The following is a 27879-nucleotide window of genomic DNA, read 5'->3' on the forward strand; positions in this document are numbered from 1 at the left end:
CTGACACACAAGTAGTGCAGTTGCTAGATGAACAGATGTTTTGCTCAGAATATAAAGAGAACATAGTTGAGCCAGAAATAGTGTTCCCTTTCATGGGGTTGTCATTCTAGATGAGTTCTACCTGTGTGAGTGAGTGTGATGAGACATGTTCCTCTCCTGTACCGTAGGTGCTGTCAGTGAACCCGCCAGGTGAGGTGACCCTGAAGCCGTTTGGGGGCCGCTGTCTGGTTGAGGTGCTGTTCTCTCCCAGGCAGCGCATGGCTCCCTTCACGTCAGAGCTGCAGTTTGAGTGTCTGGGCACGGTCCGCCCCCTGCTGGTACTGAAGGGCTGCTGTCTGGGAGTGGAGGTCAAGTTGGACCAGGACTACCTGCCCTTTGGAGCTGTTGCTCAGCGCTGCAAGGTCACAAGACGCATCATCATGCAGAACACTGGAGACATCGGAGCCAGGTAGGTGCTGAGTCATTAGTGCTTTTTAAGGTCTATTCGGTTTCGGTTCGATTCTTAAAAAACAATCACGGTTTTGTTTTTTAGTTTTGCACTATGCATTATGTGGGTTGAATGCTGTAACAACACAGGATAAAAAAAATTGTCCCATGATGGTAGTGACTGCCCATTACTGTTTATCACTTATTAACCATCATTTATTCACCTTACTTTAATAAAATATTTCAGTTGTTGTGTATATTACATTTGTTTCATTTGATGACTTTATTATTTCATTCCAAGTCATCTCATCTGTAGAGCTGCTGCCTATGCTGTCTGACAAAATCACTATTTTAGCAGTTCTTCTTAAGTAAATAAGGCATACTTACACTGAGTGTACAAAATATTAAGAACACCTGCTCTTTCCATGACATAGACTGACCAGGTGAATCCAGGTGAAAGCTATGATCCCTTATTGATGTCACTTGTTAAATCCACTTCAATCAGTGTAAATGAAGGGGAGGAGACAGGTTAAAGAAGGATTTTTAAGCCTTGAGACAATTGAGACATAGATTGCGTATGTGTGCCATTCAGAGGGTGAATGGGCAAGACAAAATATTTAAGTGTGTTTGAATGGGGTATGGTAGTAGGTGCCAGGCACACCAGTTTGAGTCAAGAACTGCAATGCTGCTGGTAGAGATACACTATATATAGAAAAGTATGTGGACACCCCTTCAAATTAGTGGATTTGGCTATTTCAGCCACACCCGTTGCTGACAGGTATAGAAAATCGAGCACACAGCCATGCAGTAGACAAACATTGGCAGTAGAATGGCCTTACCGAAGAGCTCAGTGACTTTCAACGTGGCACCGTCATAGGATGCCACCTTTCCAACAAGTCAGTTCGTCAAATTTCTGCCCTGCTAGAGCTGCCCCGGTCAACTGTAAGTGCTGTTATTGTGAATTGGAAACATCTAGGAGCAACAACAGCACAACTGCGAAGTGGTAGGCCACACAAGCACACATAACGGGACCGCCAAGTGCTGAAGCTTGTAGCGTGTAAAAATCGTCTGTCCTCGGTTGCAACACTCACTACCGAGTTCCAAACTGCCTCTGGAAACAACGTCAGCACAATAACTGTTCTTCGGGAGCTTCATGAAATGGGTTTTCATGGCCGAGCAGCCGCACACAAGCCTAAGATCACCATGCGCAATACCAAGCGTCGACTGGAATGGTATAAAGCTCGCTGCCATTGGACTCTGGAGCAGTGGAAACGCATTCTCTGGAGTGATGAATCACACTTCAACATCTGGCAGTCCGACGGAGGAATCTGGGTTTGGCGGATGCCAGGAGAACGCTACCTGCCCTAATTCATAATGCCAACTGTAAAGTTTGGTGGAGGAGGAATAATGGTCTGGGGCTGTTTTTCATGGTTCGGGCTAGGCCCCTTAGTTCCAGTGAAGGGAAATCTTAACACTACAGCATACAATGACATTCTAAACGATTCTGTGCTTCCATCTTTGTGGCAACAGTTTGGGGAAGGCCCTAATGCTCTTGTGGCTGAATGGAAGCAAGTCCCAGCATCTAGTGGAAAGCCAGAAGAGTGGAGGCTGTTATAGCAGCAAAGGGGGGACCAACTCCATATTAAGGCCCATGATGCTGGAATGAGATGTTCAACGAGAAGGTGTCCACATACTTTTGGTCATGTAGTGTACCTTGCGAAGTAACTGCTAACTAATAATAATATGCCATTTAGCAGACGCTTTTATCCAAAGCGACTTACAGTCATGCGTGCACACATTTCTTTGTGTATGGGTGGTCCCGGTGATCGAACCCACTACCTTGGCGTTACAAGCGCTGTGCTCTACCAGCTGAGCTACAGAGGACCCTCTATCCCTCTCGATCGCACGTTCTTCTCTCTTCTCTTCATCTCCGGGCCCACACAGACCGGACAAGTAGGCACGTAATGGATTATGTAGTTAATTACCACATTTTCTGCACTATGTAGAATATTAGCATGTTTGAAACTACAACCCCATACTACATCGCACAGTTCGGGCTTGATCTGATTTCTCTAGAGAAACTGCGCATTGAGCTCAGAAACCCCACGAAAGAAATGGAATTCAAATCATTGAAACGATGTCAGTCAATTAGTTGTTTAAAAACTGAAAAATAACCAATTACATTTTCATTAATCTGACACACATACCAGTACTCATGATAAAGTTGAATACTTTGCTAGATACTGTATGCTCTCCTATTATTGATGGTCATAAAATTGTAAAGTATGCTATGCTACTGCTACATACTAATACTGTAGGTATTAATAGCCATTATCTAGCATCCGTTGTATTGATGTATGCATCCTTGTGACTGTGTCAGGTTCCAGTGGGAAATAAAGAGGTTTGGCAGAGACTTCTCCATCACCCCTGTAGAGGGCTACATCTGCCCCGGCATGGAGGTGCCGTTTGAGGTGACCTTTTCCCCTGTGGAGCTGAGCCAGGAGCTGAGATATGATGACCTGCCCTGCTCTATAGAAGGAGCCAAGCCCATCAAACTCACGCTGGCAGGCTCCTGTATCATACCCCCGGTCACCAAAGAGGTAAGGCTTAGCTGCTTGGAAATCTCTTTAATACAACGCATGTGCACAATATAGACCCAAAATCTGCATTAAAAAAATAATTTAAAAAAAGTGTGTTTATTAATGATTGTTCCCTATCTCTTGTTCCCCTTTCTCTACCCCTCTCATTCTTCACAGGTGTTGCATTTTGTGTGTCAGGTGCGCTGTCAGCACATTCAGTCACTGACCCTGTCCAACCGCACTAACCAGCGCTGGACTCTGAAACCTTTGATCGAGGGGGAGCACTGGAGTGGCCCTCCCTCCTTCATCATCGAGCCCTACCAGCAGAACAAGGCCTATGAGATCACATACAAACCCATGGTCACGACCGCCGATGGCAAGAAGCACCTGGTGAGACACTTTCACTGCAGCGCTTTCTTGGCTCAGACTGAGCATGTTTGTAGTGTGAAGAGCCTTGAATATGATGACAAATTCTTATTGTTGCCGACAATTAACATATTTTGTTTTTTGTCAAATAATATGTTTATACGATAGAGTATATTATAGCATTATGTACTAAAGATGCATGCTGTGATTTGTCTCTGTTGCTTGACCCTACTATCCTCCTCTCCCTCTTCCAGGGCTCTGTGTTCTTCTCCTTTCCAGATGGGACAGGCATGCTTTACACTCTGCATGGCACTGCTGAGGCCCCCAAGGCTGTGGCCACCATCACCCACGAGATGCCCTCCAAGACCCAGTACACTGAGATGGTGCCTGTCCACAACTGGCTCTCCAAACCTCAGAGGTACCACACTACTACTTTAGCAGGATGTCTATCAGCTGCTTACTGATTCTACCTCTGTCACACTACACTCCTAATACGTTGCCACAACTTTGTTAGCTGCCAGTGTTAAGCTGTTCTGTATGCAGGTTCCGTGCTGTAGTGGAGATCATCAAGCCAGAGAGGCCAGACAGCACTGTGTCCCTGAAGGGTCTGGACTATCTGGATGTACCAGCTCTGGCCAAGAGGGACTACAAGGTCTCCTTCTTCACCTACAAGGAGGGCCAGTACAACGCCAAGGTGAGTGGAGATTTACATTATAAATGCAAACAGGAGAATACTATCTATCTTCAGGTACGTTTAGATTGCAATACCACCCTACTACCTACGCATAGATGAAGAATGCCAAAGGCAGCTGTTTTCCAAGTTGACTTTGTATTCAACCATATGTGTCATGTCCTCCTCTCCTCCCTGCCCTCCAGGTGACATTCCGTAATGAGTCTACAGGGGAGTACCTGTTCTACTACCTGAACTTCAAGGCCACAGCGCCGGGTGTCATCAGCACCATAGAAATGGTGACTCCGGTGCGCCAGACAGCCTCTGCCTCTGTCAGGGTGGAGAACCCCCTCCCCATTAGCCTGTACTTCAGCGCTGAGTGCCGCAGCCCAGACGTCAGTGTGCCTCCACAGCTCTCTACGCCTGCACTCTCCAAGGTGGGTCTACATGCACCGGACTTCATCTATTATGTTGACTATGATTGCTTTTCCTTGGCATATACACTGTATCAAACCAATGCATGATTGTTCCATTTTTTTATATTTTTTATTTCAATCGCAGGCCACTCTTTCATTCGAGTACCAGCCCCTGCGTGCGGGCGAGTCCACCGCTCGTCTCATTCTTCATAATGGAGAGTTGGGCTACTTCCACTATGAGCTGTTGCTGAAAGCCCTGCCAGCGTCACATGAGAAACCGCTCTACTTCCGTGCTCCGCTGGGCAGCGGACACTCCGTCTCTGCCAAGTTTACCAACTACTCCCGCGTCAAGGCAGAGTATGCCTGCAAGGTACTGGATCCACCTGCAATCATTTACCCACACAGCCAGGCACACAGCTCATGCTTGATGACCACTGTTACCTGGAAACCTGTTGTCTTACTGCCTTTCTCTACAAATTGTACTTTTTATAGAATATCTTGTAGACATTGGACAATACAAGCTATAGCATTTCCATTATAGATTTTATACATTATCTCGGGGAATGCATGATCATAAAATTCTGATGATATGATATGAGGTGTGAGTTCCTCTGTGTCTCTCTCAGACAGACAGTCCTGACTTCATTGTGGAGAAGAACATCAACGCTGCAGCTGGCTACCAGGCGGGCACCGACATCAGCCTGGAGGTCTACTTTGAGCCTTGTCAGTTGGGGGAGATCCGTGGCATGCTCACCCTCTCCTCAGGGTTTGGTGGAGAATACATGTTCCCTCTCTTTGGGTGCTGCACTCTTCCCAAAGCCCAGGGCCCCTTCACCATACGCGCCGGATCCAGCGTGTCCATCCCTTTTAAGAATGTGTTTGTTCAGACCACAGCCTTCTCATTCCAGGTGGACAGCCCAGCCTTCACTGTGAAGGGTGTGGAGACCATCCGGCCCAAGAAGACCCATAACATTCTGGTGATGTTCGAGGGGCCACCCCCTGGCTCCCGAGGGCCCTGCAGTGGTAAGCTGACCATCTCCAGCCCGCGCTCTGAGGGCCACGGCCAGAGCATCTCCTGGGTCTTCTACCTGACGGGCTACTGCCCTGAGCTGGCCCAGAGGGACAAGACCTCCTAAAGGAGGGTAAACCTCATCTATACAGGATCAACAGTCCAATGCCCATTGTGGTTGATACTACAATATGTTTACTCCACACTGATATAGTTTTAAGCAAATGTCAAGCTAATAAATGTCATATAGATGGGCGTTTTTCTTCTTTTGCACTTTAATTTGAACTTTTAGCACGGAATTGAATTTGTTGAATGTGTTTTAAATCAGTAGGCTACAGTAATCACATTTAGTTATTAGTTATTGATTTTACAAATAATAATTTGTGGCATTGTCCTATTTATAAAGCCTTAGGAGATCTATACATTGTGAGACTAAATAATAAATATATTTATAGCAGAAATGGTCTATCTTATCAGCTGTTGTTGGGTGTCTCTTCTCGTTCCCTCTTCATGTTCCTCTCAGAGCCACTAGGGAGAGCACTTACTCCTCCAAATAGCAATCATTAGGCGTCAGCACCAGAGTCCTCCTACGTTTCTTTGTGGGAACAGGATGGGTGTTCAGGATGCGTGAAATATAAAAAGAGTTTTAATTTGCATAAACAGCAGTTGAATAGGTGTGTCAGAGAGAGAGAGAGAGAGAGAGAGAGTGAGTGTGTGTGTGTGCAAGCAGGATGAGTGCCTGTGTTTTGGGACAGATAGCTATTGCAATTTTCCCTCATTCTCTCACAATCAATGAGTTGTTAAATTCGTTCATATTTAAATATTGTGCAGGGGTTTGAAGTCTCCTGGCAGAGCTTTTAATCTAGTGAGTAGGAGAGCTTTAATGAGGGAGTGGGAGAGCATTGCACAGGCACACATACGTATATTGGCTCTTATTCCTAACCACATAATTCAAATTGTTATTAAATTTTTTCAAAGGATCGTGAATCCACTGTTTGAATCCACTGTTTCTTTGCTGCCGTGTCAGCAGTCCCTCTGCCAGAACTTACTTACCCTACACAGCTCAGCCCACGGTACTATCAGCTCAATAGGAATGGATGGCATAACCACCACTTTCCCACTGTCTGTCCCCCTCCCACCCCCACTGCATAGCCTGTGGGTCTATTTGATGGGCTTGTTATATGATCAGATTGTTTTTGATACCCCAATCTTGTGCGGTCTCAATTGAAGACGGTGACCAGAAGAGGATGAACAGTTTTGACAGAAATGGAATGTGTTGTGTTTATGATTGTCGGTTTCAAACTGGGTAGCAGTTATGATGCAGCTGAACTGTAATCAGAGTAGACAGATAGATGATCCAGTGAAGGAGCTCTCTCTCTCCTCTCTATGGAACGCTCCCAGCTCTTTGCTAAGGGGCATCACATCCATCTGGGCTTGACCACAGGAGGGGCCATTCTATGCTGGGCTGCCTGTAATGGGCTCGTTTGCCTGATCTGTGTGGGGAAGCATGGGGCTGATGAGGCTCAAGTAACCAGAGTCACATAAACAGAGGTCCTGTTGAGACCCATTTACTGTAACCCAGCCAGGTCTGACTGGCTGTGCTCTGCTGGGCACCAGGCCTTCCTCTGTCAGAGACTGGAGGCGGATGGAGGCACTTCTAGTCACCTGAGGCAAGATGTCCTCTCAGAATGGGTTCTTCCTCAGCAACTGCTGTGGAGGCTTACCGTATGCAAAGTTTTATGCCACACATTAAAAATTGCAATAATTATATTTTCATATTTCTAAAGGCAGAGCATTCTTCCTATTCTGGTGAGTTTGGCTAATTAAAGGGATAGACCTGGAATGACTTAATCACCTCTCTGAAAAGGGCAGGACCAGGGAGTCTTTCAACTCACAAAGGTTATCCTGCATGGGCCTTTATAGTAGCACACACTCACACACTAGTAATGAGGGACTTTTCTCAAAATTGAGAGGGGCTCAGATGAAACATGTAGGTGGGGCATTCTGCGCTCTATGGTGAGGCCTAATGTCTCTGATCATCATCAGCCAAACTTTTCATCTAACAGAGATTATGAATGCAACAGGGGGCCTAATCAGTGGCTTAATGAACCACTTACACCGGGTGACATCACCCCACTCAACCATGCCATTATCCTAATCGAAACGTAGTTAGCTAGTGACTTGATTCATTTGCCCCACATCTGATAGAGCTCTGTTAGAAGTAGTGTTGAAAGGACTCGTATACTTCTCTTTAACTTAATTCAAGGTGCTTCAGTCCACCTTGTACAATGTCTCTCAACACATTTTTACTTCAATTTCTTTACAATAACTTCTACATCTGAAATAACTTCTCATATATTTAAGCAAGTATACCTGTATCAGGCAAGATGCTGATTAGTCTAATCGAATACTGCCAAGGCACCAATAGACAGTCCTCTACAACAGTCCACTACCCAGTGGTGGAAAAAGTACTCAATTGTCATACTTCAGTATTAGTAAAGATACCTTAACAGAAAATGACTGAAGTAGAAGTGACAGTTACCCAGTAAAATACTACTTGAGTAAAAGTCTAAAAGTATCTGGTGTTAAATGTACTTACAGTGAGGGAAAAAAGTATTTGATCCCCTGCTGATTTTGTACGTTTGCCCACTGACAAAGAAATGATCAGTCTATAATTTTAATGGTAGGTTTATTTGAACAAAAAAAAAAAACGCATGTCAAAAATTTTATAAATTGATTTGCATTTTAATGAGGGAAATAAGTATTTGACCCCCTCTCAATCAGAAAGATTTCTGGCTCCCAGGTGTCTTTTATACAGGTAACGAGCTGAGATTAGGAGCACACTCTTAAAGGGAGTGCTCCTAATCTCAGTTTGTTACCTGTATAAAAGACACCTGTCCACAGAAGCAATCAATCAATCCGATTCCAAACTCTCCACCATGGCCAAGACCAAAGAGTTCTCCAAGGATGTCAGGGACAAGATTGTAGACCTACACAAGGCTGGAATGGGCTACAAGACCATCGCCAAGCAGCTTGGTGAGAAGGTGACAACAGTTGGTGCGATTATTCGCAAATGGAAGAAACACAAAAGAACTGTCAATCTCCCTCGGCCTGGGGCTCCATGCAAGATCTCACCTTGTGGAGTTGCAATGATCATGAGAACGGTGAGGAATCAGCCCAGAACTACACGGGAGGATCTTGTCAATGATCTCAAGGCAGCTGGGACCATAGTCACCAAGAAAACAATTGGTAACACACTACGTCGTGAAGGACTGAAATCCTGCAGCGCCCGCAAGGTCCCCCTGCTCAAGAAAGCACATATACAGGGCCGTCTGAAGTTTGCCAATGAACATCTGAATGATTCAGAGGAGAACTGGGTGAAAATGTTGTGGTCAGATGAGACCAAAATCGAGCTCTTTGGCATCAACTCAACTCGCCGTGTTTGGAGGAGGAGGAATGCTGCCTATGACCCCAAGAACACCATCCCCACCGTCAAACATGGAGATGGAAACATTATGCTTTGGGGGTGTTTTTCTGCTAAGGGGACAGGACAACTTCACCGCATCTACGGGACAATGTACCGTCAAATCTTGGGTGAGAACCTCCTTCCCTCAGCCAGGGCATTGAAAATGGGTCGTGGGTGGGTATTCCAGCATGACAATGACCCAAAACACACGGCCAAAGCAACAAAGGAGTGGCTCAAGAAGAAGCACATTAAGGTCCTGGAGAGGCCTAGCCAGTCTCCAGACCATAATCCCATAGAAAATCTGTGGAGGGAGCTGAAGGTTCGAGTTGCCAAACGTCAGCCTCGAAACCTTAATGACTTGGAGAAGATCTGCAAAGAGTAGTGGGGCAAAATCCCTCCTGAGATGTGTGCAAACCTGGTGGCCAACTACAAGAAACGTCTGACCTCTGTGATTGCCAACAATGGTTTTGCCACCAAGTACTAAGTCATGTTTTGCAGAGGGGTCAAATACTTATTTCCCTCATTAAAATGCAAATAAATGTTTAACATTTTTGACATGCGTTTTTCTGGATTTTGTTGTTGTTATTCTGTCTCTCACTGTTCACATAAACCTACCATTAACATTATAGACTGATCATGTCTTTGTCAGTGGGCAAATGTACAAAATCAGCAGGGGATCAAATACTTTTTTCCCTCACTGTAAGTACAGTGGTAGAAAAAGAACTCAATTGTCATACTTGAGTAAAAGTACAAAGTAAAAGTAAATTCTATACATCAAATTCCTGATATTAAGCAAACCAGATGGCACTATTTTCGTATTCTTTTTAATTATGGACAGAAAGGGGCACACTCCAACACTCAGACATTATTTACAAACACAGTATTTGTTTTTGGTGAGTCCGCCAGATCAGAGGCAGTAGGGATGACAAAGCGTTATATTGATAGGTGCCATAATTCTGTCCTGCTTGAGCATTCTAAATGTAAGGAGTACTTTTAGGTGTCAGGGAAAATGTATGGGGTAAAAAGTACATTATTATCTTTAGGAATGTAGTGGAGTAAAAGTAAGTTGTCAAAAATATAAATAGTAAAGTAAAGTACAGACACCCCAAAAAAACTACTTAAGTAGTACTTAAAAGTATTTTTACTTAAGTACTTTACACCACTGCCACTAACCCTCTTAAGTTTGAAGTGATGTTGAGGAGAGGTGTGTTTTCGGAGGGTCGATGATGATGTAAGAGGGGAGGGAGGGATTGTCCCCATAGCGCTCAGCATGAACGCTCCGCTGCAAAAGGATGTGTGAACAAGCAGCGCGCTACTGCAGGGACGGTGTCCACAAACTGCTCCAAAAAGAACAACCGAAACTCCGGGCTCAGGACAGCAAAGAGCAACCAAAACCAGTGGACCAGGACAGCGAGTCAGCGACGGCTACACAGTCCGGAAACAGCGGCGCCCAGCCCGGTGCAATTGACGGGCTCGTCCGCTGGATAGTCACCAAGATGAGCGACAACAAAAGCATCTCTACCCGGGAATACGCGAAGGAGGAGGCATCGGTTGCCCAAGAGCAGTTCTTCGCACCAGAGCCACGGAAAGGCATCTCTGTTATATTGGATGTAGGTATCGCTAACTTGACTGTAGGGTTAACAGTTATCTTACCTGCAAATGATTAGTTGATATGGTGGCGGAGGTGGAATAGTTTGCGGGAGAAAGTCCCATTTTAATTCAGTGCGCACTTACGCATAAAGATCAAACCCAATGTTGTGCAAATACTGTACATTAATTCTAGCTTCTGTGAATACACATGCACTCACTATAAATATATTGAAATAAAGTTGATCTGTAATCTGTAGGCCTATCTGGCCCATATTTTCCATAAATAGTGGAATAATTCTAAGCACCCATAACCAAATCAAATTGGCTACTCAGAGTTGGCCTTAAGTGCCCCCATATTGAATTTGAGTGGTGTTTATAGGCTATACATCCTAGAATATTCTCCATGCTCCAAATTGGTATCAATAGATGTAAATGCTCCTAGATGTTTGCAGTTTGTTACACACTTGGCCTTTGATTCCACAGCATGCATATACAGTCTTTTAAAACTTTTAGGGTAACCCGACCAAATTCACATAGAAATGGGAGGTATAGATCTGTCATTCACATTGAAAGTCAGTTTAAGAAACGGTAGATCTGTTCTAGGTGGCTTTTTCGATGCTTCCCATGCTTAAGTTTCGTTTTTGTGTCTTTTACTTTCAGTTTTGTACACCAGCTTCAAACAGCTGAAAATATAATATTTTGGGTCATGGAAAATATATTTGACAGAGGTTTAGATGGTACAATGATTCTTTACACTATATTTGCTTGTTTTGTCACATAAACTAAAATTAGGCGAACTATTTGAATTTTAGCAACCAGGAAATGGCAGAGGGATTCCTGCATAGTGCATCTTTAAATGTTGTCTTAATAAAAAATATTATAAATAGCTATAGATTAATATATGACTCTGATAGTCCGACATCTTGTCTTTACCATGCACTAGCACATCTTTGACAGGCATATCTTATTTTAAATAATTAAGTACGTTTTTGCAATGTACCCCCAGCAATTAGCTTACACTGTGGGGTAGGCTGCTGAAGCTGGTCTCAGCAGTGTTGATTTATTAGGTCAAAGTGTTGCCATAGTATTAATCATAATTGCCTTATGTGTATCTGATGCTCCTTTCTCTAGGGATCTACATATTGCTTTTAGGGGTAAAACTAACCTGAGAGAGTGAGAGAAACTAGTTCACTTTTAGACCAAGACCCAGACCCAGATAAGATGATAAAAAAGTGGTGCATGGAAACTCATTATAATTCTGAAAATGAAGAACAGAGGAGTAGAAGTATCCTAGTGTGTGTGTGTGACTGTGGTATGTGTGTGTGCGTGCATGTGTGCATGTTTGTGTGTGTGTGTGTGCTCGTGTGAGAGAGAGAGAGCAAGAGAAAAATATAGTGAGGGGGAGGGAAGAGAGAGTACTCAATATATGAAAGTGAGAGAGACAGAGTGGTACAGGGTGGCCATTTAAAACCAGATAAGAAATTCTCTGCTGAGCCCACTTTTAAGTATACAATAACCTTCCCAGCTGATACTGTATAAAGACTTGACTGCACCTAGTGTACACTGAATGACAATGCAGCCTCATACAGTATACCACATATACAGTATTAGCAATGTAGTTTGCTTCTGCATTTGCCTGTCAATGTATTGCTCTAGGACATTCTAGCTCTGTATGTGACTTAGAGGTGATGATTGGAGATGTTCAATTGAAGGTATGCAGTGGAGGATTTTAGTTGGATTATTGGCCTGAATGAATCCCGGAACATATTCCAGTCTGTGCTAGCGAAACAGTTCTGTAGATTAGCATCAGCTTCATCGGACCACTTCCGTATTGAACGCGGCCATAAGCAAAAAAAACACTGGTACTTCCTGTTTTGAGTTTTTGCTTGTAAGCAGGAAGCAGGAGGATAGAGTAATGATCTGATTTGCCAAAGGGAGGGCCTTGTATGTGTTTCTGTGTGTGGAGTAAAGTTTTGTCGCCTCTGGCTGCACAGGTAAAAATTAGGTAAAACGGATTTCAGTTTCCCTGCATTAAAATTACCGGCCACGAGAAACCCCACCTCTGAATGTAATTTCTTTATTGTTTGCTTATGGCCCTAAACAGCTTGTTGAGTGTGGTCTTAGTGCCAGCATTGGTTTGTGGTGGTAAATAGGCAGCTACGAAAAATATAGATGAAAACTCTCTTGGTAAATAGTATGGTCTACAGCTTTTCATGAGGTATTCTAACTCAGGCGAGCAAAAACTTGGGACTTCTAGGACCTACTGTATATTTAAAGGTATGTGAGTATTGAAATCCCATCTGATTAGAAGAGAAACCTCACAGTAGCTGTTCTTTGTACAGTATTTCTTATAGCCCCATTATTCTCCTTTCTTCTCTCCTCCACACAGCAGTGACTGCCTAGGGAAAACAGATCCATCCATTCTTAATGAGGCAAAAAGAGGCAGGGAGAACTCTGCCTCTCTCTCTCGCCCTGTTCCCACCATTCTGTGCCTCTTTCTTTCTCACACATTTGCTTGCTTATTGTTTGTTATGTCTCTCATTCTTTTCATCTGTTTCTCATTATTACCTACTTCTTAATGCTTAATTCTGCCTTGTATGTTACTCAAGTCTCCATCCATCCCCATGACACCTCAGTTCCTTCTCTCTGTGCCAAGACACACCACTGTCATTCTCATTTAGTGTTCTCAATTTATCACATTAATAGTTTTAGCTAATGCTTTGCTGAACTGTACAGAATAGGTAAGTTTCCTCTATTTACTGTAAACCAATCCCATCTGTATTGTTTTCTGTTGTATTTGTATTTATTATGGATCCCCATAAGCTACTTCCTGGGGTCCAGCAAAATTAAGGCAGTTATATACAATTAAAAACATATGATTTCACAACACACTAAGTGTGTGCCCTCAGGCCACTACTCTACCACCACATATCTACAACACAAAATCCATGTGTATGTGTATGTATAGTGCATATGTTATCGTGTGTGTGTATGCGTGTGTGTGTGTCTCTTCACAGTCCCCACTGTTCCATAGGGTGTATTTTTATCTGTTTTTAAAATCTGATTTTACTGCTTGCATGACGCATTACTTGATGTGGAATAGAGTTCCATGCAGTCATGGCTCTCTGTAGTACTGTGCGCCTCCCATAGTCTGTTCTGGACTTGGATACTGTGAAGACATTTTACATTTACATTTTAGTCATTTAGCAGACGCTCTTATCCAGCGCGACTTACAGTAGTGAGTTCATCTCTGGTGGTATGTCTTGTGGGGTATGTATGGGTGTCTGAGCTGTGTGGTAGTAGTTTAAACAGACAGCTCGGTGCATTCAACGTGTCAATACTTCTCACAAATACAAGTAGCGATGAAGTCAATATCTACTCTACTTTGAGCCAGGAGAGATTGACATGCATATTATTAATGTTAGCTCTCCTTGTACATTTAAGGACCAGCTGTGCTGCCCTGTTCTGGGCCAATTTGAATTTTCTTAAGTCTCTCTTTGTGGCACCTGACTACAGGACTTGACAGTAGTCCAGGTGCGACAAAACTAGGGCCTGTAGGTCCTGCCTTGTTGATAGTGATGTTAGGAAAGCAGAGCAGTGCTTTGTTATGGACAGACTTCTCCCCATTTTAACCATTGTTGTATCAACATGTTTTGACCATGACAGTTTACAATCCAGGGTTACTCCAAGCAGTTTAGTCACCTCAACTTGCTCAATTTCCACATTATTCATTACAAGATTTAGTTGAGGTTTAGGGTTTAGTGAATGATTTGTCCCAAATACAATGCTTTTCGTTTTTGAAATATTTAGGACTAACCTTTTTTTTGTTGCCACCCATTCTGAAACGGACTTCAGCTCTTTGTTAAGTGTTGCAGTGATTTCACTTGCTGAGGTAGCTGACGTGTATTGTGTTGAGCCATCAGCATACATGGGCTTTACTCAGAGCCAGTGTCAGGTCATTAGTAAAGATAGAAAAAAGTAAGGGGCCTAGACAGCTGCCCTGGGGAATGCCTGACTCTACCTGGATTATGTTGGAGAGGCTTCCATTAAAGAACACCCTCTGTGTTCTGTTAGACAGGTAACTCTCGATCCACAATATAGCAGGGGATGTAAAGCCATAACACATACAATTTTCCAGCAGCAGATTATAATTGATCATGTCAAAAGCTGCACTGAAGTCTAAAAAACAGCTCCCACAATCTTTTCATTATCAATTTCTCTCAGCCAATCATCAGTCATTTGTGGAAGTGCTGTACATGTTGAATGCCCTTCCTTATAAGCATGCTGAAAATCTGTTGTTAATTTGTTTACTGTGGGGCGGCAGGTAGCTTAGTGGTTAAGAGCGTTGTGCCAGTAACCGAAAGGTCGCTGGTTCTAATCCCCGAGCCGACTAGGTGAAAAATCTGTCGATGTGCCCTTGAGCAAGGTACTTAACCCTAATTGCTCCTGTAAGTCGCCCTGGATAAGAGCGTCTGCTAAATGACGTAAATGTAAATAGCATTGTATCTGGTCAAACACCATTTTTTTCAAAAGTTTACTAAGGTTTGGTAACAGGCTGATTGGTCGGCTGTTTGAGCCAGTAAAGGTGTTTTGCTATTCTTGGGTAGCGGAATTACTTTTGCTTCCCTCCAGGCCTGAGGGCACACACTTTCCTGTAGGCTTAGATTGAAGAGATGACAAATAGGAGTGGCAATATCGTCCGCTATCATCCAAGTTGTCAAACCAAGTTGGCTTGTCGTTGTTGATAGACAACAATACTGTTTTCACCTCTTCCACACTCACTTTACGGAATTCAAAATTACAATACTTGTCTTTCATCATTTGGTCAGTTATGCATGGATGTGTAGGTTCAGAATTTGTTGTTGGCATGTCATGCCTAAATTTACTAATCTTCCCAATTAAAAAAACATTAAAGTAGTTTGCATTATCAGTGGGTTTTGGGATGAATGAGCCATCTAATTCAATGAATGATGGAGCCGAGTTCGCCTTTTTGCCCAAAATTTCATTTATGGTGATCCAAAGCTTTTTACTATCATTCTTTATATCATTTATATTTGTTTCATAGTACAGTTTCTTCACATGATTTCTCAATTTACAGTACGTTTGCCAATTGGCTGTGCAGCCAGACTTATTTGCCATTCCTTTTGCCTCATCCCTCTCAACCATACCATTTTTCAATTCCTCATCAATCCACAGGGATTTAACCGTTTTTACAGTCATTTTCTTAATGGGTGCATACTTATTAGTACCTGGAATAAGCAATTTCATAAATGTGTCAAGTGCAGCGTCTGGTTGCTCCTCATTACACACCACAGACCAGCAAATATTATTTACATCTTCAACATAGGAATCACTACAAAACATATTGTATGACCTCTTATAGACTATATTAGGCCCGGCCTTTGGAACTTTGGTTTTCCTAGATATGGCTACTATATTGTGATCACTACATCCGATGGATTTGGATACTGCTTTAGAGCAGATTTCTGCAGCATTAGTAAAGATGTGATCAATACATGTGGAATATTTAATTCCTGTGCTGTTTGTAAATACCCTGGTAGGTTGACTGATAACCTGAACCAGGTTGCAGGTACTGGTTACAGTTTGAAGCTTTTTCTTGAGTGGGCAGCTTGATGAAAGCCAGTCAATATCTTAACCACCCAGAAATATATACCTCTCTGTTGATATCACATACATTATCAAGCATTTCACACATATTATCCAGATACTGACTGTTAGCACTTGTTGGTCTATAGCAGCTTCCCACAAGAATGGGCTTTAGGCAGGTTAACCTGTAGCCATATTACTTCAACAGCATTTGACATGAGATCCTCTCTAAGTTTTACAGGAATATGACTCTGAACATAAATGGCAACACCTCCACCATTGGCATTCCTGTCTCTTCTGAGGATGTTGAAATCATGTATTTCTACCACTGTATCATCACAGGTATTATCTAAGTGAGTTTCAGAGATAGTCAGTATATGAATGTTACCTGTTACTAGCAAGTTATCGATTTCATGAACCTTGTTTCTTAGGCCACATATGTTAATGTGAGCTATTTTTAGCCCTTTTCTGGGATTCTTTATTGTTTTTATTGCTTTACTGGGAGGCTTATCAGAGGTAGACATGACAGTGATATTTTTGTTTGAATTGATAGTGCAGGGTGAGCTGCACACAGTGGGCTTTCTACTAGGGCAAACCACCTCAGTGCTAACAGTACAACTCGGGTTTATAGGCACATGATTACTGCATACAATAGCTGTGGATTGAGAGAGGTATTCAGGGGAGTTAGAGGGACATCAATTAGGTTACTTACATTATGACTGCCAACGCCCCTGGGACAATGTACATTTGCAGCATCACTACGACAACTCAGCGACACAATGGTAGGGGTTATCTGAGCAGGGCTTGGGTCACTGATAAGTCATTGTCTCAACACAGCCTTGAAATGCGCGGACAGGGTCCAGGAGCCAGGATTAATTGGATGAGGCCCTCTGTATGCTCCACCTCTAATGGCCTCGCCATGTTTTATCGAAGTGTACAGCTGTGTGTTGTCTGCATAGCAGTGAAAGTTGACATTGTGTTTCCGAATAACATCACCAAGAGGTAGAATATATAGTGAAAACAATAGTGTCCTAAAACGGAACCTTGAGGAACACCATAGAAACCATGCACTTTCCGACAGATAAGATCTAAACCAGGCAAGAACGTGTCCATGTAGACCAATTAGGGTTTCCAGTCTCTCCAAAATAATGTGATGATCGATGGTGTCAAATCGGCACTAAGGTCTAGGAGCACGAGGACCGATCCTGAGCCTTAGTCTGACGCCATTAAAAGGTAATTTACCACCTTTAAGAATAGTCTCAGTACAATGATGGGGTCTAAAACCAGACTGGAACGTTTTGTGTACATTATTTGTCTTTAGGAAGGCAGTGAGTTGCTGCGCAACAGCTTTTTCCCCAAAAAATGAGAGGAATGGGAGAGTCGATAAAGGCCGATTCATTTTTAAAATTTTCCAGGTCAAGGTTTGGCTTTTTCAGGAGAGGCTTTATTACTGCCACTTTTAGTGAGTTTGGTACACATCCGGAGGATAGGGCGATTATTATGTTCAACATAGGAGGGCCAAGCATAGGAAGTAACTCTTTCAGTAGTTTAGTTGGAATAGGGTCCAGTAGGCAGCTGGAAGGTTTAGAGGCCATTACTATTTTCGTGAATGTGTCGAGAGATACAGGATTTAAAAAATGGAGTGTCTCAATTTATCTTAGGTCCTGGCAGCTCTGTGCAGACTCAGGACAACTGATTTTTGGAGAGTCCGTAATTTGCTTTCTAATGATCATGATCTTTTCGTTGAAGAAGTTCATGAATTCATCACTGTTAAAGTGAAGGCCATCCTCTCTTGGATTTGGGGAATGCTACTTTTTAGTTAGCTTTGCGACAGTATCAAAAATACATTTTGGATTGTTTTTATTCTCCTCAATTAGGTTGGAAACGTAGGCTGATCGAGCAGCAGTGAGGGCTCTTCGATATTACAAGGTACTGTCTTTACAAGCTAGTCGGAAGACTTCAAGTTTGGCGGAGCGCCTTTTCCTTTCCAATTTTCTGGAAGCTTGCTTCAGGGCTCGGGTATTTTCTGTATACCAGGGAGCTAATTTCTTGTGACAAATGTTTTTTGTTTTTAGAGGTGCGACAGCATCTAGGGTATTATACAAGGTAAAATGTAGATCCTTGGTTAGGTGGTTAACTGATTTTTGTACTCCGACATCCTTGGGTAGGTGGAGGAAGTCTGGAAGGGCATCTAGGAATCTTTGGGTTGTCCGAGAATTTATAGCACAGCTTTTGATATTCCTTGGTTGGGGTCTGAGCAGATCATTTGTTGTGATTGCAGGATTATGAGGAAAAACATTTAGATCCACAATATTTATTCCACGGGACAAAACTAGATCCAGGGTATGACTGTGGCAATGCGTAGGTCCGGAGACATGTTAGACAAAACCCACTGAGTCAATGATGGCTCCGAAAGTCCTTTGGAGTGGGTCCGTAGACTTTTCCATGTGAATATTGAAGTCACCAAATATTTTAACATTATCTGCCATGACTACAAGGTTCGATAGGATTTCAGGGAACTTAGTGAGAAATGCTGTATATGGCCCAGGAGGCCTGTAAACAGTAGCTATAAAAAGTGATTGAGTAGGCTGAGTAGGCTGCATAATAACCGTTCTGTTCCGGAACAGTATTGATCACTTTTTATTATTTTACAGTTTTCAGTTCTGTTCCCTGAACTAGTTCCAACCCCTGGATAAGACAATAGAAAATCACACCCTGGCCCCTGGGAACTGAGCTGCTATAGTTATTTTATACTTGTCTTAGTAGGTGATACTCTTTGATGTCGTTTTCATTCTTTATAGTTTAGAGGAGCAGTGTCTGCATTTGGGGTTTGGCCCCCTTTTTTGTCAAATATGTTTTTAATCTGAAACTGAGTGAAATTGGGTCAATCACATTATGTGACACCATGCTGGGAGGCCTGACAAATGGATGATCAGACAAGCCCCTCAACACCAAATTGGCCAATTGTATACATACACCTCTGCCACTTTTATCATTAGTCATGCCCCACTTCTGTTGCTTTAATAGTGGTTTACATTTTGCATGCTATGTAATATTTTAATGCACCTTTTCTAAACATGTCAGTGAGGATGAGTCTTTATGGAGGATAGGTACCTGTATTTATTTTGCACATTAGCGTTTTACATCATGAATATTGTTCTTGGGGGCGGAAGGTAGCATGGTGGGTAGGAGCTTTGGGCCAGTAACCGAAAGGTTGCTAGATCGAATCCCGGAGTTGACAAGGTAAAAATCTGTCAGTCTGCCCCTGAGCAAGGCAGTAAACCCACTGTTCCCCGGGTGCCGTGGATGTCGATTAAGGCAGCCCCCCCCCCCCCACACCTCTCTGATTCAGAGTGGTTGGGTTAAATGCGGAAGACACATTTCAGTTGAATGCATTCAGTTGTACAACTGAGGCAGCTCTGTGGAGTGGTCACTAACTGGCACAGCCACAAAGTCATAAAATCACACATAACCACACTGCTAACCCTAATGCTCCCGAGTGGCGCAGTGGTCTAAGGCACTGCATCTCAGTGCTTGAGGTGTCACTACAGATCCCCTGGTTCGATTCCAGGCTGTATCACAACAGGCCGTGATTGGGAGTCCCAAAGGGCGGCGCACAATTGGCCCAGCATTGTCCAGGTTTGGACTGTGTAGGACGTCATTGTAAATAAGAATTTGTTCTTAACTGACTTGCCTAGTTAAATAAAGGTCAAATAAAATTAAAATTAAAATGCCTAATCCTAATCTAAAATTAAGACCAAAAAGCTCATTTTTGTTTTCATGAATATTTATAATATAGCCAATTTTGACTTTGCAACTGGCCCATCTAGCGGTAATCGCTCAGTTCTGCCTCCAGGACAAGACTCATCCCAATAAATGTAAACCTGCAATTATTTCGCTCTCCCCATCTCATTTCGCACAATCCTTATTTTTTTTCTCTCTCGCTCTCTCTCTCTCTCTAACCTTCAGCCTATTTTATCCACCTCTTGTGTTTGTTCTCAGAATGATCTCCTTTCCCTTATCTTTGTATCGCAAAGCAATTCTCAGATAGCAGAAGATATGAACGATTAAGCTAAGAAAACACTGTCACTTCTACATGAATTCAATAGTGATCTAGCAGTGCCTTTCAGGTGGAGTGGAAGATTGTGGTATTGATCTGAAATCGTTCCCAAGACATTTTGCTCAGCTTACTTCACCCTCAGATGCCAAAGAAAAACATGGCAAAGACTCGTTATAAAGGCTTTAATTATCTGCAGTCATATAATAAAGCCATAGTAATGTATGGTGTGCTCTCTGAGTCAGCTGTCCATTGTCTTTTACTTTCACGAATTGGTCACTCATTGGACCACACTGACAGACCTCCTGTTAGCTCTCTATTGAGCTTTTCCCAATGTGCATGGTCAATTATTTAACCCTGATTTGGTTTATTAAAACTGCTCAAGTGCTCATCAATCTGGTGAAGCAAATAGATAGTATCAACAAACGCACAAAGGACAAACGACAAACACCTACAGTATACACAGTATTTTATACTGTTAAGCTCAATTATGCATGAAATGCACTCACCACTTTCAAAAGCATAGAAAGAAACAACACATGAAGATACAGTGCATTCGGAAAGTATTCAGACCCCTTCACTTTTTCCACATTTTGTTATGTTACAGCCTTATTCTAAAATTGATTAAATTCATTTTTTCCCTCATCAGTCTACACACAATACCCCATAATGACAAAGCAAAAACTGGATTTTAGAATTGTTTGCAAATTTATTAAAAAGAAAAAACTGAAGTACCTTATTTACATAAGTATTCAGACCCTTTGCTATGAGACTCGAAATTGAGCTCAGGTGCATCCTGTTTCCATTGATCATCCTTGAAATGTTTCTACAACTTGATTGGAGTCCACCTGTGGTAAATTCAATTTATTGGATATGAATTGGAAAGGCACACACCTGTTTATATAATGTCCCACAGTTGACAGTGCATGTCAGAGCAAAAACCAAGCAATGAGGTTGAAGGAATTGTCCGTAGAGCTCAGAGACAGGATTGTGTCGAGGCACAGATCTGGGGAAGGGTACCAAACATTTTCTGCAGCATTGAAGGTCCCCAGGAACACAGTGGCCTCCATCATTCTTAAATGGAAGAAGTTTGGAACCACCAAGACTCTTCCTAGAGCTGGCCTGGCCTAACTGAGCAATCGGGGGAGAAGGGCCTTGGTCAGGGAGGTGACCAAGAACCCAATGGTCACTCTGACAGAGCTCCAGAGTTCCTCTGTGGAGATGGGAGAACCTTCCAGAAGGACAACTATCTCTGCAGCACTCCACCAATCAGGCCTTTATGGTAGAGTGACCAGACGGAAGCCACTCCTCAGTAAAAGGGATATGACAGCCACCTTGGAGTTTGCCAAAAGACACCTAAAGACTCTCAGACCATAAGAAACAAGATTCTCTGGTCTGATGAAACCAAGATTGAATGCCAAGCGTCACGTCTGGAGGAAACCTGGTACCATCCCTACGGTGAAGCATGGTGGTGGCAGCATCATGCTGTGGGGATGTTTTTCAGCAGCAGGGATTGGGAGACTAGTCAGGATCGAGGGAAAGATGAACGGAGCAAAGTACAGAGAGATCCTTGATGAAAACCTGCTCCAGAGCACTCAGGACCTCAGACTGGGACGAAGTTTCACCTTTCAACAGGACAACAACCCTAAGCACACAGCCAAGACAATGCAGGAGTGGCTTCTGGACAGGTCTCTGAATGTCCTTGAGTGGCCCAGCCAGAGCCCGGACTTGAACCCGATCAAACATCTCTAGAAAGACCTGGAAATAGCTGTGCAGCTTGAAAGGATCTGCAGAGAATATTGATATTTCAGTTATTATTTTTAATACATTTGTAAAAATGTCTAAAAACCTGTTTTTGCTTTGTCCTTATGGGGTATTGTGTGTAGATTGATGAGGGGAAAAAAGAATTTAATCAATTTTAGAATAAGACTATAACGTAACAAAATGTGGAAAAGACAAGGGGTCTGAATACTTTCCGAATGCACTGTATATCCCCCACCAGATATAACAATGATTACGGAGAATTGATTGATGTTTTAAACTGGTGTGAATACTGCTTTCCCAGTGACAAATGAATGCTTTTTCTTCCTCTACCCTGCAGCCTTAACTGTGCTATCACACATGTGAGTGCACAATGTGGTCAGGCTTTTTAAACAAGACTACACAGGGTTTTCACTTACTCTTACCTAACCTTTTTTGCCATGTTTTATCATATTTCATGTTTTGACACTTTTCACGTGACTAGTCCCTTCACTAATGCAGAGCTCCTGTTTTGTCTTAACAGATTTTCCGAAGAGCTGATAAGGATGGTAAGTGTGTTTTTGTTTGTTAAACTGGTTTGTTATCATGTTGTCTGTGCCCTCTCAGTGAGGTAGCCAGTGTTGTGGGTTGTTAGGTTGTTGGTTAATTTCCAGGCTGGTACAGAGTTGTGTGGTGCCAGCGCTTCCCTCATTCCCTCTGGCACTTGTTTGTTCTGCTGTCGTCTCTTGGTGCCTTTGACAGGAAAGAAGAAAACTAACAAGGAAACAACTAAAAAGGCTCAGTTTTCATACCAGCCAGATGGCCATCTTCTTTATTTTCTGATGTGTGTATGTGTGTGTTTGTGTGTGTGTGCGTGTGTGTGTCTTTCCACAGTCACAAATATTATGTGATTATCCTCTGTCTTCTCCAGCTCAGCTACACTAAAATTATAGATTTTTCACCAAAAAAAAAGAGTGAACTATTCTGTGTGTATGTTTTACTGACACAGTAGATACACTTTTAATATATTTTATTAGCTGAATGGAACTACAGGGTCAATACACAAAAGTTAATTGTATCTCTTGCAATTTAAGATTGTATGACACTTTTGCAGGCACACCCAACAATCCTGCAAATGCAAGTTCCCTTTACCTTTACCAAATAACTTTCTGTTCTAAAACCGATGATTTGTCCTGGGTTCTGTTTTACACAGAGGACTATGGGCTTTGAGAGGACAAAATGAGAAAATTCCCATGGGTTCGTGAGTAAGCTTCGCAATGGTGAAATCTAACTATTTATTTTGAAAAGGGAAAATCAACTAATCACTGTGAAAAGGACCAGAGCTGCCAAAATCACATAGTAAAGAGAATCCTTGTTATTTGATGTATGGAACAAGCTCAGTTTGTGCTATTTTTACCCTCCTCTCCTGGGAAATGTTCTGTGGCTGTTTTAAGGAGAGGAGATGCTTAACACACACACACACACACACACACACACACACACACACACACACACACACACACACACACACACAGACAGACAGACAGACAGACACACAGACAGACAGACGCTTTCTAAATGTAATCTGTTACAGTTACTAGTTACCTGTCCACAATTGTAACCAGGATTGCCCAAACTCAGTCACGTTGTCTGATTACTTTCAGTTACTTTTAGATTTATTTCCCCTTAAGAGGCGCAGGTTAGCACTTTTCGTTATGAATCTTGCTTTGGAGGCAGCTCTGCATAGAGCTAACCCTGACCTTAACCACACTGCTAACCCTAACCTTGAATTAAAGGAAAAATCTTTAATTTAACAAGGAGAACAATATTTTTTGTGAACAAATGTTTAATTTTGTCGTTATAATAAGGTTGGTAGCAACATGTAAAAATTGTTGCGGAAATCTGTTCCAGCTCAAGTCGACTACAAAACCCATAATGCAATGCTCTCTCTATGGTAGCTAGCTAGCAAATATAGCTACACACAATAATACCAAAGTCAATATCAGCATGTAAAGTAGCTACATTAGTTAGCTGTAAAATCGCCTAAACAAACTGCATTATCAATTTAAGAGTCTTCAATATCACCATGTTCAACCTGCAGATCGATGTGCCTCGCAGAGTGGAGTCTGAAATTCGCAATGGCCATGCAACAGCACCATGCAATGCACCCTGGACTGAAGAGGCAGACAAATAGGAGAAATGTGGTGGACCTTCTTACACATTTCTCGAGGTTGGAATATCGCAAAAATATGGTCAATGGCTCATTCGAGAGAAGAAAACCTCCCACGTTATGAAATCGGCCAGTATTGAAATCTGACATGTATGATAGACGTTTTTGTGATCTAAAAGTCATATTCCTATTAACTTCCAGTGTAGTAAGAGGGCTTTATCGCAATGCTACATCATACCGGCCAAATGTGTGCCTGCTTGAACGGATACACATGAAAACATTAAATTACCTTGGGAATCGATAGAACATCTCTCAGAAATGCACAAGCACAATATAACATAAAAAACGGGTGAATCTTTCCTTTAAGACAAAAAAGCAACAAAGAAAATCATACATTTTTACAATATAAACAATTTTTACTTTGCAGCTGACCCATCTAGCAGAAATCGCTCAGTTTCAAGGACAAGACAAAAAATGAATATAACCAATTGAACGACATATTGCAGGATAAATCAATGTTAGAGTTTATACATAGCTGACCATAAATGGATGATGCATTTTACTTTATGGGTTGGGTATGTAGGCTTCTTCTAACCCATTGGTAATAATATGATCAGGCTATATCTTTACATAAAAAACAACAGTCTGTCAGATTTCCAGTCATTCCGATTATTTTAATACCCCTTGATCTTCAAGAATAGGACTTGGAAATATGGAAATATAGATTAGCCAACTTGTTTTACCTGAGCATAACCCAAAAACTAAGACCTAATTAGCCTATTCTGTTGTTTATGATTTTGTTGTCATGGAGGACTGATTGGGCTTGTTGCTTTAAGTTGAAGAAATGCAGACGCTCTTATCCAGAGCGACTTACAGTAGTGAGTGCATACATTTTCATATTTGTTTGTATGTAAAACATTTATGCCATATGCTGCATTTGCTATAGGCCTATTGTTTTTACATTTATGTTGGTGACACTTTGATATCTGAATACTTTGCAGTTGTTTAAGTCTATTAAAAGTGTGTGCATTTCAGCATGTGTCTGTTAGGCCTATGGATTTTTTTTTTTTTTTATCAGCATGAATTAGATTGAGCAATAAAAGCCCCATTGGTGGTCTTTTTAAATTAAAGTGGTCACTAGTATGGAGTACAATACCACGGGTGCGTTTAGAAGGGAGGAACTCCCTCAAACTTGTATTAAATAGGCTGGGATCCACACTATGCAGCTGTTGCAAGAGCACATGTTTCACTGGCTGTCCACTGTGGCGTAGCCTAGTCATTATGCCGATTCTTTTGCAAAACATTACTTAAGCTGAAGCGAATGAATGAAACGGGGAGGGACCTACCTGAATTAGTCCAATAGAAACTCAATTTTTGCTCTGTTTGCTTCCGTTTGGTTCTTAAACGGTAAACGGTTTCTGTAATGAATACATCCCTGGTCGCAAAAAACAATGATTGATGGGCAGCTTAAACTTCTTAAATTCAACCATTATTGGGTTAAAATACACATATAGCAGTGGAGGCTCCTCAGAGGTGGAAGGGGAGGACCATCCTACACAGTGAATTTCAGAAAATAAAAATTGTAAAACATGAAAGTTAGCCTTTTTAGATAAAACTATACTAAATATATATTCACGTTACCAAATAACTGATTAAAACTCACTGTTTTGCAATTAACGTCTACAGTAGCCTCAACAGCACTCTCTGGGGAAGCACCAATGTGTAGCCAGAGGACAGCTATTTTCCATCCTCCTCCGGGTACATTGGCTTCAATAGAAAATTTAGGAGGCTCATGGTTCTCACCCCCTTCCATAGACTTACACAGTAATTATGACGACTTACGGAGGACGTCCTCCAACCTATCAGAGCTCTTGCAGCATGAACTGACATGTTGTCCAACCAATCAAAGGATCAGAGAATGAATCTAGTACTGAAAGCATAAGCAACAGCTAGCTAGCACTGCAGTGAATGAAATGTGGTGAGTAGTTGACTCAAAGAGAGAGAACAACAATAGTTTAACAGTTTTGAACAAATTAATTTCTTCCAAAATTAAGGAGAAGCAGCAGAGAGAGAGAGCTAGATATATTTTGTTGAATTTTTTTCACTTTCACTTAATTAGCTAGCTAATGCAGCAGATAGCCCTATTTGGTAAAAGACGAAGTCCATAATATGGCAAGAACAGCTCAAATAAGCAAAGAGAAATGACAGTCAAGCATTACTTTAAGACATGAAGGTCAGTCAATATGGAACATTTCAAGAACTTTGAAAGTTTCTTCAAGTGTAGTCGCAAAAACTATCAAGCGCTATGATGAAACTGGCTCTCATGAGTACCGCCACAGGAAAGGAAGACCCATAGTTACCTCTGCTGCAGAGGATAAGTTCATTAGAGTTACCAGCCTCAGAAATTGCATCCCAAATAAATGCTTCACAGAGTTCAAGTAACAGACACATCTCAACATCAACTGTTCAGAAGAGACTGTGTGAATCAGGCTTTCATGGTTGAATTGCTGCAAAGAAATCACTACTAAAGGACACCAATAAGAAGAAGAGACATGCTTGGGCCAAGAAACACGAGCAATGGACATTAGACATGTGAAAATCTGTCGTTTGGTCTGATGAGTACAAATTTGAGATTTATGGTTCCAACCGCCGTGTCTTTGTGTGACGCAGAGTAGGTGAATGGATGATCTCCGCATGTGTGGTTCCCACCGTGAAACATGGAGGAGGTATTATGGTGTGGGGGTGCTTTGATGGTGACACTGTCAGTGATGTATTTAGAATTCAAGGCACACTTAACCAGCATGGCTACCACAATATTCTGCAGTGATACGCCATCCCATCTGGTTTGGGCTTAGTGGGACTATCATTTATTTTTCAACAGGATAATGACCTAACACACCTCCAGGCTGTGTAAAGGCTATTTGACCAAGAAGGAGAGTGATGGAGTGATGCATCAGATGACCTGGCCTCCACAATCACCCGACCTCAACCCAGTTGAGATGGTTTGGGATTAATTGGACCGCAGAGTGAAGGAAAAGCAGCCAACAAGTGCTCAGCATATGTGGGAACTCCTTCAAGACTGTTGGAAAAGCATTCCAGGTGAAGCTGTTTGAGAGAATGCCAAGAGTGTGCAAAACTGTCATCAAGGCAAAGGGTGGCTACTTTGAAGAATCTCAAATCTCAAATATATTTTGATTTGTTTAACACTTTTTTGGTTACTACATGATTCCATATGTGTTATTTAATAGTTTTGATGTCTTCACTACTATTCTACAATGTAGAAAATAGTAAAAATAAAGAAAAACCCTTGACTGAGTAGGTGTGTCCAAACTTTTGACTGGTACTGTAAGGTTTAGGTTTTATTAATTTATTGTCACCGGGGGCCCGCAGGTGTAACTGCTAAACTGCTTGCTGTACACTGTACTGCGTGATTGTAGAGGGTTTACTAACGTGTTAGTTCTAGTAGCTGTGTTGACTATGACCTTAGCTAATATGTGACTCGTTTCAGGAAACTAGGCATATGTCGCGGGTCACTACTTCACAGGAGAACCTTGGGAGAGGGGAAGATCAGTTCGAAAATCAACACTTAGGTGAGACCATGGTCGTTGTGGAACTGGTAAAGGTTGTAACTTACCAGCTGGGAGGTGCCTAGGTGCCTTACTCTGGGCGCACACTGAGCAGAAGGAGACATACACCCTCACTTCCTTAGCCAAGGTATTTTCCGGTAAGGCAGCGCACTGTACGGCCGATACCTGGGTGACCAGAGGAGGGTGACGTGTGTGC

General features: G+C 42.3%; 2 protein-coding genes across 2 annotated transcripts in view; both read left to right on the plus strand.

Moving 5' to 3' along the window:
- Positions 1–5593, plus strand: part of hydin (HYDIN axonemal central pair apparatus protein) — a gene marked incomplete at both ends in the record, with an annotated part of 91972 nt that extends 86379 nt beyond the window's left edge. Inside the window, 8 exons of the mRNA XM_084171896.1 lie at positions 168–448; positions 2807–3026; positions 3183–3395; positions 3626–3789; positions 3915–4065; positions 4248–4478; positions 4603–4827; positions 5084–5593. Of these exons, the coding sequence (XP_084028022.1) occupies positions 168–448; positions 2807–3026; positions 3183–3395; positions 3626–3789; positions 3915–4065; positions 4248–4478; positions 4603–4827; positions 5084–5593 (1995 nt within the window). The remainder of the gene's footprint in view (positions 1–167; positions 449–2806; positions 3027–3182; positions 3396–3625; positions 3790–3914; positions 4066–4247; positions 4479–4602; positions 4828–5083) is intronic.
- A 4631-nt stretch (positions 5594–10224) lies between these two features.
- necab2 (N-terminal EF-hand calcium binding protein 2) overlaps positions 10225–27879 on the plus strand; it is a gene marked incomplete at its 5' end in the record, with an annotated part of 169635 nt that continues 151980 nt past the window's right edge. The window contains 2 exons of the mRNA XM_084171902.1: positions 10225–10542; positions 22471–22495. Of these exons, the coding sequence (XP_084028028.1) occupies positions 10225–10542; positions 22471–22495 (343 nt within the window). The remainder of the gene's footprint in view (positions 10543–22470; positions 22496–27879) is intronic.

The sequence above is a fragment of the Coregonus lavaretus genome, assembly GCF_964263955.1.
Source record: "Coregonus lavaretus genome assembly, chromosome: 11".
In the NCBI taxonomy this organism is placed as follows: domain Eukaryota; kingdom Metazoa; phylum Chordata; class Actinopteri; order Salmoniformes; family Salmonidae; genus Coregonus; species Coregonus lavaretus.